Below are 10,541 nucleotides of genomic sequence, written 5' to 3'. Positions count from 1 at the left end.
GATGTGCAGTACTATTCTTGAGTTCAATTCCAGATGCTGTGATGAAAGATTTTGCATGACCAGCGTGAGTGAAGCTTCTCTTGCATTGGTTAAGCGGAATCTATTCCAGCAGGCTGTCAAAAAGGAAAAGGAAAAGAAGAAAGCAGTTCACTTGCTTCCTTAGCATGGTTTCTCTTCCTTGCTGAAGAGAAAAGAATCGAACAAAGCGGATGAAGGAGAAAGAAGTGTGCAGATGCAGGTCGAAAACACCTGCTTAGAACTGGGACATGATAGTTCTTTCATACGAGTGGTCGATCCTTCAATCTTTTGACCTTACTCGAACAAACATCAAAATTCACAAAAGAAATATGACGTCACAAATGTAGTATTTTATCTTCGTTATTCTATAAATAATTTCTTTGAGTTCGTATTTGGATCCTACATTTTTTTTGGATTCGGATTTTTAGATAGATCCGACCCGATAACACAGAAGCTCTTAATCTCTTCCGTGTAGTTGACTCCGCAGAAGGCTGCGTTGGTCGGCGGTGAGCGGAGACGGAAAGCAATATGGTGGTCACGATCGATCCCAAGGTGTGGCATAAGGCCGCTGCAATCTCCGGTACAAATCGTCGTCATCAACCTCTCTCTTTCTTGCTTCGTTACTTCGTTTCGAGATCGATTTAGATTCTTTGTGTTCTGCAACGGAATCAGGCGTTGCTGCGCTTGGCCTTGGGACTTACGGCTTTCATGTCTTCAGCCCCCAGAACCCATCTTTCAAAGAGGTATGAGCTGTACTCTGTCTCATTTCTTCGATTCTATCAGATATCTTTGGGTCTCTCTATTGTTATGATTTCTGTTTCCCCTTCTTTCTTGTGGTCGTCGAACGATCAACAATGGAAGGTTTGGCGCACCGCCGCCCTCTACCACTTGGTCCACACGGCCGCCTTGGTTGGAGCTCCGATCACCAAATTCCCCAACATCGTTAGTCTTCCCTCACTCTCCCCCTTCTGAATTTGATGGGTAAACGATCATCGTTTGTGCTTAATCTCTCTATTTATGCAGTTTGGAGGGCTTCTGACTGCCGGTATCTTGGCCTTCTCGGGATCGTGAGTATATATGGATAGAAATTAATATGATTTTGCTTGGTCCCTTTTTAATGCGCTTCTTTATAAGTGTGTGCATATACATGCATATATAGATGGAAAGAAATAATCATTCATGAATTTTGATTTTGATTGCTCGTTTTTGGTGATTTTGATATGTTAAGATTATTGCTACAAAGAAAAAAGACAGAGCTTCTGCTTCTACATTTTAAATGATCAATGGATTTAGGTTTATAAGACTAAAAATGGATAGTCCCTTCAAACTTGTCATAGCAAATTTTGTAGAAGAATTTTAAAGTTATTAAGTGTTACAAAACTGGAGCTTCTGAACAATATATTTAACTCGCGGCACGTGAATGAAGAATGGGCTAGATGAAAGAGTCTTTGTAGATGCAGTCTCTAGTCTTCAAGGACTAGCTAAGTGGCTCAAAAGTGAGACAACATCTAGTTTTATTAGAGTTCTGATAAAAAAGCATGCAGTAATCATAAAAAAAAAAATCTGAGTATGAGTTCTGTCCTTGTGCTTTTCAGACGAAAGTCTTTCTAAGACTAAATCAATTGCTTTAATTTGTTGGAATTTTGAACAAGAACTAGTTCCATGGTAATCTTTCCCCTCGTTCTTATACTTTTTTAGTTAGACCTAAATGATTTTATTCACATTTAAAGGGCTTGTATAGGGAAAATGAAGAAGCAATGTTCTCAGTCACACTGGAAGAAAGGTATTTTCTAGTGGAAATAGGCCTTCTTTAGTACAACAATAAGACATAATTTGAGAACTGCTGCTTTTTAGAATGAATTGTTTCAATACAACAACGACAACAAGAAGAAATAGGCCTTCTTCAATGGTGAATTTTTATTCATCATATTCTTATTCTTCATCTATGAATGAAACTCCTGTTTTCTAGAAGAAAATTTGTTCCATATGCTACTCTATTAATTGTTAATGACAACATTTATTGATAAACAAATCATTTTTTTCGCCTCATGAATAATGAGAGAGAATTAGACATGGGCACGGATAAGATGATATTTGCTTAAAGAATTGAGCAAAAGGAAGAGTAACCAAAGTTGTTTGTTCATAATATTATTTCAGATCTTCTTTGTTCTTTTATCCTCAATAAAATTCATTTATGTGGTATCCACCCGGATTACGAGTCATTGGTCTTGCAATATACATCTGCAGAAAGATGGCTTTATAAATTAATTCTAATAAATCTGTGTAAGTGAACTAATTCTGTTGAGCAGCAATTCTGAGTTAATCTCTCAACCTAAAAGATCAAGAGCAATTCATGCTGTTGATGCTTCTTTGAGTGGAAGTTTCAAGCTGAAACTAGTTAGTTATCGGACAGTATCTCATTACAAGTGTCCGTGATGTCTTTAGGTGCTACATGGCGGCTTATTTTGAAGACAAAAATTACTCTTTTCCTGCGCCATTTGGTGGATTTGCATTTGTTGCTGCTTGGGCTAGCTTACTCTTCTGATGTATATAATGTACATTCGGGAATTTTATATTGCATGAAAGCAACAGTGCAGTATGCCAGTTACTCTTCTGACATATTGCATGAATTTTATATATGCTCTCTGTGCCTCGGTGCAGTATACTGGTCTATTTAAGATTGTAATCATTGTCTTAAATAATTGGATGTTTTCAGTGATACTTTTTGTTGCTTATAAAGTGTTCAAACTCTTTAATATTTGGCATTAGTTGCAGGCTTATTCAATCATAAGTTTCCTTGCTTACCATGTCATGCAAGCATCTATAATTTTCTGGTGTTATAACCTTATTCTCAAAGAATCATAGCAACTGCACTGTAGTAGCAAGTTCCTCCATGGCTTTTGTACTTTTGCCAGTAGCTACTGATGGAAAATAGCAAGGTTTCTTTGGTTGGAATTGGATCATCCTGCAATCTGCAACAGCATCTGGTGTTTGTTCATGTGCTGTTCTCTTTTCCATAGGAAGCTATAAGGTATTTCTTTCCAAAATTGTCGATTCAATCTTCAACAAAAGATTGATATGATAATTAAGATAATAAATGAAAATGGGGTGAAAATTTTTTGGAGGGACCGTTTCAACTTTATTGTATGTAGACACACCAACATACTTGCACATCATGATATTATTGATCAATATGTCATATATTTCGATTCAAGCAAATTAATTGCATGAATAAGATTGGTTAATAAGTATTCATGAGTTCAGTTATCATTTACATTTAATTGCTTATTACGAACTACAAAAAATTTATCATGCAGAGGAGTCGTCACTTAATTATCGAATCAAGCAATAAATAGTATTGCTTGTCATTTGATTTTAATTGCCAGAAGAAAGGATAAATACAAGTTAATTTTACTTTCTTTGGTGATATTTATTAACTTGTAAATAGACTGCCTGCAATTATAAAATTAATTGTCAATCAATTACTCAATAATTACTTTATAATATATATTAAATGACTTATTATAGATAGCACTAAATCTTACAATTAATAAAATGAACCGTAGAAAATTTAAAATGGATCTGACGTCATGGACAAAAAATCCGATAATATCAATGTCGGACACGAATTTTAGTTGGATCCGACCCGATAACATCCCTCTCGAGGCTCTCTTAACTCTTCGGCTCGGGTCCAAACCTTCGCTTCGCAGCCGGCGGAAGGAGACCAGAAGGCAATTGGCGCCGACGATGGATCCCAGGATGTGGCACAAGGTCGCTGCAATCTCCGGTATCCTCTTCGTGCTTGCTTGCTTGCTGTGTTTCTGGATCGATCTGAGCTTTCTTTGTCCCTTTTTTCGGTTGGATCAGGTGTTGCTGCTATCGGTCTGGGGACTTACGGCGCTCATGGTTTCAAGCCCAAGAACCCATCTTACGAGGAGGTTCGAGCTGCAATTTCTGTGTTCTCTTTTCTTCGAATCGATCAGAAAGTTTTTGGGGCTTTCCCGTGATCTTTGTTATTGTTGTTGTTCTTTTTGTTCCTCTGTTGTGCTGGTTGAACGATCAAATTGGAAGGTTTGGCGTACCGCCTCCCTCTACCACTTGGTCCATACGGCCGCCCTAGTGGGAGCTCCCATCGCCAAACGCCCCAACATCGTTAGTCTTTCCTTTCTCTCTCCCCTGTGAGGAATTTGATGGGAGTATCATGTTCACATGTTCTTAATCTCTCTTTGTGTGTGCAGTTTGGAGGGCTTCTAACTACCGGTATCGTCGGGTTCTCGGGAACGTGAGTGTGTTTTTCTTCTCCTTCGAACTTTATCGTTTCTGTCATCAATTTTTCTTTCTCTTCTTTCATTTGCCTTTTCTTTTATCTCATATATGTGGATAGAAATCAGTGGTTCAATGTCCATAATGACATTGCCGTACAAAAGAAAAGATTGTTTCACATTTTGGTGAATTTTAGTCTTTAAGGTAAGAATATGGAGATTCCGCTATAACAATTCAGTCGACCAATTTAGGATCGAGGAAGCTGTTTGCAAAGAAAAGTCAAACCTTGAAACTCTTATAGTAAACTTTGTAAAAAAAAAAATTAAGCTATAATAGCAACCAAGTCTGTAGTTTTGACCAATCTAAGATCAAATCATGTAATTGACCAATATTTATTATTCAAGTTCATGAATGAAGAATAAGCTAGAGTGGAGGTCCTTACATATGCAGCCTAAGGACATGAAGAACATAGATAAGATGGTGAGAAGTGAAACACTACTAGATATAATTACAGTACTGATAAACAAGAATGCAGTAGTTTTCAAGAATCTAAAATCTGAACTTTCTTCATGCCTTTCGGAGGGCTGTCTTGCCGAGATTAAACAAATTGCTTTTAATTTGTTGGGGACAACACTAATTATATTTTTCACACCCAAATGATCAGTAAATATATTATTATATGGAAGGAGCTTGTATGGTGGAAATGAAGAAGCAAGGACGCAATGTTTTCAGTTGCATGGTAAATTAGTGTCCATAGAGAAATAGGTCTTTTCCAAGGGTCAGTTTTAACTTCTTACATTCTTACACAGATGCTACTCTCTGAGTTATTAGTGGGGACAAAATTCCATCAAATTGTTTTTCTATCTCCTTTGTTTGCTATGTAGAACCTGGCCATTTTGATTGAAGAAATGAGCCAAGATGAAGATTCAGTAAAGTATTTTGTTGTGTATGGTATTTCACATTCTTCTTTGTGATTTGTTTTTCCTCACATCCTTCTTCGTCTTCATGAATTTAGAAAAACTGTAGAACCAGGCCATTTTGATTAAGGAAAAGGGGGAAAACATGAAGATTTATTGACATTGTTTGTTCCGTGTCATTTGACTTCTTTGTTATTTGTCTTGCCTTGATAAAATTTATGTATATGGGATCTAGCTGCATCATGAATCATTTGCCTGGCAATTTACTCCTGTTGAATAATGGTTTCAGATAATTAACTGTACTAGTGAACCAACTAAGTTATGTAGCAGTTTTCTCTTAATCTTAATACCTACAATATAATGAGCAATTCATGTTGTTGCTTCGTACTAGCAGAGTTGTTTCAAGCTGAAAGTAGTTAGTTATGGGCGTAGTATCTCATTACAAGTGGCTGTGGTTTGTTTAGGTGCTACACGGTGGCTTATCTTGAAGACAGAAAGATCTCTTTTATTGCACCATATGGTGGATTTGCATTTCTTGCTGCTTGGGCTAGCTTACTCTTCTGACACGCAATGGATCATCAACATTTGAGGTGTCATATTGCATTGGAGCTATTTGGGGTAGTATCTCAATCTAAGCTTCTGATCATTGTGTTAAATATTTTAAAATTATAATAATTGTTTTTTTATGCTTATTAAGCATTAAAAAATATTTAGACATGTAGTCCTGGACTTGTTCAATCAAAAGTATACTTGCTTGCCATGTGGACAAGGTCCTTGTGGCTTTAAATGTTTTAACTACAAAGAACTCATATTCTTACATTATCTCATTTGTCAAAGAAACTTAAATTGTAAACGATGTTCATTATGCTTGATCTTTATGCCATGACATGTTGATGTTTAAACAGACTTGTGGAATTTTTCACTTAGAGTTGTCAACAGTCAACAAATCTGTCAAGACAACTGATCTAGAACTCCTTGTTGGTCTTTGTCCCTTAGCATCAGAAACCATTGAGAATTGGCATTTGTTGATTAACCTTGTCATTCACAATCTGAGCTTTGAGCATGATTAACCATAATATAACTGAAAGAATTTCTCAGAAGTTTGTCCTCGGTTATGTCAAGGGAGCGACTGGAAGTGGCAGCAACATCAACTGCAAGAAAGAACCAATGAGGCAAGTTCATGTGATTCAGCTGAGAAAATTTTTAACATACAAACGTATATATGTTGCTGTCATTAGAAGCTGAGATACAAAGTCATAACTTGCTTTCTGACACTCGAGTAGCTAAGCATCATTAATGGATCTTGCTCTTGCTTGTGTTATCACATGTTGAGATATTGTGCAATTTGTACAAGAAGTGCATTTTTTTCTGCTCCCGAGCATACACAAATATGTAGTAGCCTATGATTTAGAAATATCAGTGTTGAATCATGATTTAGTATCGCAAGATCTGTTTCACATAAATTACACTTCTGCTGAATGAAACAACTGCTTCAAGAGAAGATAAGAATCATATATGACTTTAGGTTGGTAACGATAGCAACAGCACTGAAGAAGCAAGACCCTCCTTGTTTTTCGTATTTCTGCATAGCACTCGATGGTCCTTGACATCTTAATAAACTGCAGAGATTTAGAGTTTTTTGTTTTTTTGGAGGTGAAGGTGGTCTTAGATATGTCACTGTACGTTCTTAATTCATAGTTGTATCTAACAAAAGTATGATGCCTTACACTTTTTGTTTGAAATATCTACAATTTCTAAGGATCTCTAAGGATGGTGGCCATCATGGCTGCCGGGGCCAGAGTTGAACTAAACCTCTGCACTCCATCTTGCAAGCGAAGATCCATGAGTATGTTCTTGGCACGGTCCCTCCCATGCTCAAGTCGAATAGAAGAAGGATTTCTGAGGTGAAACATATAGAATAATGAGAGGAGAGAGAAAATTCTGTATCATAGCTAAAATGACCCTTCTTTATAGTCTAGGATCCTTACTTGCTTGTGGTCAAGGAAACATTCTGCGAATCATTCGTGATTTGGAGAATATTTTCTTGTGATTTATGATGACAAGCGTTTCATCGTTTTTTTTTTTAACGGCTGGCATTCACATGTCAGTTCTTTATAGGGTGATGATTATCAGCACTGCATTTATATAATTGGTTAGCAAAAGTTACAAGGCTCTCATATTCCTTGCAATAATTTTTAATACCCCAAGGCAGCTCAAACATCCCATTTAGATATACTAAGATAATAGAGAGATTCCCCGTGATCATCGTGCAGTCTAATTCTCTTCTCTTGCTTTAGTGCGACTTCGAGTGTTGTTACTGGTTATTACTCTACTCCACTTTCCATAATGAGATAGTTTCTTATCATCTTGAAATCATCCAGAAACTTGGATGGATGATTAAGGTGGGAAGTGTTTATAAGAATTCCTTAACTGGAGATCTGAATATAATATAAAACAGTAGGAAACAACGCAAGTTTGGTTTTCACATGGATTTTGAGATGTCTGTGATCATAGCATGAATGAAGCATTTATGTTGATTCTAAACTAAATCTGCCTAATCTTTGTTATTAGAATCAGTTGTTTGCCTTTTTATTTTTTTGGCAATTTCATTGCAATGATCTTTTGTGTAGAAGCACCAATCTTCCGTGGTCAAGGTCAGTATCTGATGAACATCACCCTCGGAACTCCACCGTTTACTCTTCCGGTCATCTTCGACGTGGGAAGTGGAGTGACTTGGGTGCAATCGACTCCTTGCGTGGAGTGTTGCGAGCAGGATTACCCCTTGTATGATCGTAGCAAGTCATCCTCGTACAAACCGGTGGGCTGTTCCACCAAGACATGCAAGTACGATGGCTACCAGACGAAGTGCGTCAACGCCAGCTGCGTGTACGCCGTGGGCTACGCCGACAATTCCTACTCTGTCGGCAAGGTCGGCACCGAGTACTTCACCTTCGTCGGCACTGATGACGATCTCAAAGCAGGCATGGTGGAGATGTCCTTCGACGTGGGGCTCCAAAACGACGGGACATTCGACTTACTGCGTTCAGCTGCATGACATTACGATGGGCATCAAGAAGCTGCACATTCCGCTGGGGACGTTCGACTTGAACCGCGGCGGCCTCATTCTCGACACCGGCACTCCCTTGACGTATCTTTATAGGGAACCGTTCGATATGGTACACGAGGAGCTGGACAAGTAGGTGAAGTTGAAGCGCGTCGACGGGTGGACTCGCCGACAATGCTTCTACGGGAACTACGACCATTTGGACGACGGTGGCAGTGCACAGATTCCATTTCGAGGCGTTGGAAGTGACCGTGGCACCCACGTTATATTTCACGGTAGAAGGCAATTACGTTTGCTCCACCCTGATTGCCACCGACTCTAAACCCTCCGTGTACGGTTCCTACATGCAACAAAACTTTGTTGTGGGATATGATTTAGAGTGGAGAAATAAGATTTAACCATGCAAAAAAACAAGATCAAGAAGTATCTGTCACGATAAATAAATTAATATATATATATATATCATGATTTTTTAATAAAAAATCTTATAATTTGGCCACATGGATTCCACGTCCAAACCTAATATTATATCCTTGAGTATTCGTCCGCAAAGATCAACCTCCCCGAAACCTCCTATAGTCCCTTAGGATCTACAAAAGATAAAACGGATTAGAAAAAAATGTTTCACTCGGGATCCACAAACAATAATTTTAGCAAACACTTTATAGTTAATATAAATTATAAATATAGACTTAACAAGCTCTGAACGATCGTAAGTGTCCATATGACACAATCTGTTACAAGCTTAAGACGATCATCAAAACCAACTAAAATAAGACTACTAAGCCTACTATGAGCCCTTAATATGCAGTGCAAAATAAAAATAAAATCGAAAGATATAAGCATTATATCAAACACCTTGTTTATAATTTTATACGTTATTCGTCACAATACACAACATTATTGTCCAACAAAAGCAAATGCATAGGAATGTGGTGAACAACATGCGACACCAAATAATGTCATGGTCAGTGAACTGCCTAAGCTATTTGGATAGACGGGCATTGGTTTCAACTTTCAACTCAGTATCTATTTCCAATTCTTTTGCACATGGATCTATTGCAATAACTGGGTCAGATATGAACAAAGCCTAATATCTTTTATTCCTCAATTATCAAAACAGACAAGAAATTATTTTGCTAATGGGCGCAAAAATGGTTGTCATGTAAGGAAAATAAATAACAACATAAATATAACCTGTAATTTTATAATGTTCATCTCAACTTCACTACGCCAGGAGTTCATGTCCTTACCTGACACATAAAAATTTCTACCCATCAGACAGAAATACTAAAATTAAGTATTTAAATAACTTGATCAGCCAAAAAAATTATAGAGAGATCGCTTAAGAACATGAAAGCAACGAAGTTAGAAATAATACTTGAAGGAGATTATATATAATTAGAACATTTTGTGCAAGTTTAAGGGAAAACATTAAATTTCATTCGAACTTGATAAAGACTACTTTGAACGCATCGACCATTCTTCCTAGAGTCAAAGAAATGTTTACCTTGGTGTCTGGGCAAAATAAATGAATAAAAACCTGTGTCTCATACAGTGTTTCCTTTGTGAGTAGCGGCAGTGCACATCCAGAAGATTAGAGAAACCAATGTCACGACGCAAGCTTTCCTGATTCAATAGCAGAATCCGTAAGAGTAAGACAACTAAATCTGATGAAATGATTCCACTGGAAGGAAGGCAACTAAAACTAATGGTTGCCTTCCTTTCCTGATTCAAGTGGAAGGAAGGCAACTAAATCATGAAATGAATCGAATCTGCACCCCTCACAGTTTGTATTGATGAAATGATTTCACTTACTCTGTGTGTCCTTAGCGGCCTCAGGGAGGTAGTTGCTCGACTTCCTCCAGCAGTTCCTTTCATGAGAAGAGGTTTGGGGTCAGGAAAGAGATCGGGAGAGAGCATCGGGAGGAGAGCGAAATAAAAGGGACCAAGAGAGTACCCGGACGGCGGCTCCCGCTGGAGGGCGAAGAGGCAATCGCGTCACTCATAGAGTCGAGGCCACACTTCTTTCTTCTTCGATTCACCATCTTAACCTTTGAGAGAATAATGCAAACCCCGATTTAATCTGCTCTAAATGTACGTACAAATAGCATTCGAGCATTCCATAAGCAACAAACCCTAATTTTAGTAAATGATATATCAGTTGTTTCCTATCTATCGGTGGAATCGGCCAATCCCCATTCAGACAATTTGACCTATGCATTATGCTTTTCTTCTTTTTTTTTTCAGCTTATAAAAGAAAACATACTATCAGAAAA

The 10,541-nt window shown here is 37.7% G+C and overlaps 3 protein-coding genes and 1 long non-coding RNA gene across 10 annotated transcripts; 3 read left to right on the top strand and 1 right to left on the bottom strand.

Moving 5' to 3' along the window:
• Positions 1 to 451: 451 nt before the first annotated feature.
• Positions 452 to 2,739, top strand: LOC135640184 (uncharacterized). The gene is made up of 5 exons (XM_065154408.1): positions 452 to 598; positions 691 to 761; positions 880 to 960; positions 1,042 to 1,085; positions 2,464 to 2,739. Exons 1-5 carry the CDS (start codon positions 547 to 549, stop codon positions 2,561 to 2,563), a joined length of 348 nt encoding a protein of 115 aa, XP_065010480.1. The 5' UTR covers positions 452 to 546; the 3' UTR covers positions 2,564 to 2,739.
• Positions 2,740 to 2,885: 146 nt separating this feature from the next.
• On the top strand, positions 2,886 to 8,560 carry LOC103990079 (uncharacterized). Of its 7 annotated transcripts, none has more exons than XR_010497198.1 (7): positions 2,886 to 3,805; positions 3,886 to 3,956; positions 4,090 to 4,170; positions 4,257 to 4,300; positions 5,663 to 5,816; positions 6,321 to 6,370; positions 7,829 to 8,560. XR_010497198.1 is itself a non-coding variant. In XM_009409106.3 (5 exons), exons 1-5 carry the CDS (start codon positions 3,574 to 3,576, stop codon positions 5,760 to 5,762), a joined length of 528 nt encoding a protein of 175 aa, XP_009407381.2. In that variant the 5' UTR covers positions 2,886 to 3,573; the 3' UTR covers positions 5,763 to 6,084. The 7 variants fall into 7 exon arrangements, 1 of the variants encoding a protein (XP_009407381.2); XR_010497197.1 differs by having other exon boundaries at positions 6,297 to 6,370; XR_672091.3 differs by lacking the exon at positions 6,321 to 6,370.
• Positions 6,969 to 8,253, top strand: LOC135641480 (aspartic proteinase CDR1-like). Its single transcript, XM_065156842.1, has 2 exons — positions 6,969 to 7,044; positions 7,829 to 8,253. Exons 1-2 carry the CDS (start codon positions 6,969 to 6,971, stop codon positions 8,251 to 8,253), a joined length of 501 nt encoding a protein of 166 aa, XP_065012914.1.
• On the bottom strand, positions 8,467 to 10,052 carry LOC135640185 (uncharacterized). Its single transcript, XR_010497200.1, has 3 exons — positions 9,460 to 10,052; positions 8,782 to 8,852; positions 8,467 to 8,602 (listed from the first exon to the last, which is right to left on the bottom strand). It is a non-coding gene; the product is annotated as an uncharacterized LOC135640185 (long non-coding RNA).
• Between the last annotated feature and the right edge of the window lie 489 nt (positions 10,053 to 10,541).

This window comes from Musa acuminata, chromosome BXJ3-6 (genome assembly GCF_036884655.1).
Source record: "Musa acuminata AAA Group cultivar baxijiao chromosome BXJ3-6, Cavendish_Baxijiao_AAA, whole genome shotgun sequence".
NCBI lineage: Eukaryota > Viridiplantae > Streptophyta > Magnoliopsida > Zingiberales > Musaceae > Musa > Musa acuminata.
Note: the sequence above shows the minus strand (reverse complement) of the source record. Positions and strands in the feature narration are given on the sequence as shown.

What these genes read in the sequence shown, in the direction of transcription:
- LOC103990079 (XM_009409106.3), top strand. Translation starts at nt 3,574, where the DNA reads ATGAACCGTAGAAAATTTAAAATGGATCTGACGTCATGGACAAAAAAT. An exon ending in AGAACCCATCTTACGAGGAG is followed by an intron (nt 3,957 to 4,089) that starts GTTCGAGCTGCA and finishes TCAAATTGGAAG; the next exon opens with GTTTGGCGTACCGCCTCCCT. An exon ending in ATCGTCGGGTTCTCGGGAAC is followed by an intron (nt 4,301 to 5,662) that starts GTGAGTGTGTTT and finishes TGGTTTGTTTAG; the next exon opens with GTGCTACACGGTGGCTTATC.
- LOC135641480 (XM_065156842.1), top strand. Translation starts at nt 6,969, where the DNA reads ATGGTGGCCATCATGGCTGCCGGGGCCAGAGTTGAACTAAACCTCTGC. An exon ending in TTGCAAGCGAAGATCCATGA is followed by an intron (nt 7,045 to 7,828) that starts GTATGTTCTTGG and finishes TCTTTTGTGTAG; the next exon opens with AAGCACCAATCTTCCGTGGT.
- LOC135640184 (XM_065154408.1), top strand. Translation starts at nt 547, where the DNA reads ATGGTGGTCACGATCGATCCCAAGGTGTGGCATAAGGCCGCTGCAATC. An exon ending in AGAACCCATCTTTCAAAGAG is followed by an intron (nt 762 to 879) that starts GTATGAGCTGTA and finishes CAACAATGGAAG; the next exon opens with GTTTGGCGCACCGCCGCCCT. An exon ending in TCACCAAATTCCCCAACATC is followed by an intron (nt 961 to 1,041) that starts GTTAGTCTTCCC and finishes CTATTTATGCAG; the next exon opens with TTTGGAGGGCTTCTGACTGC.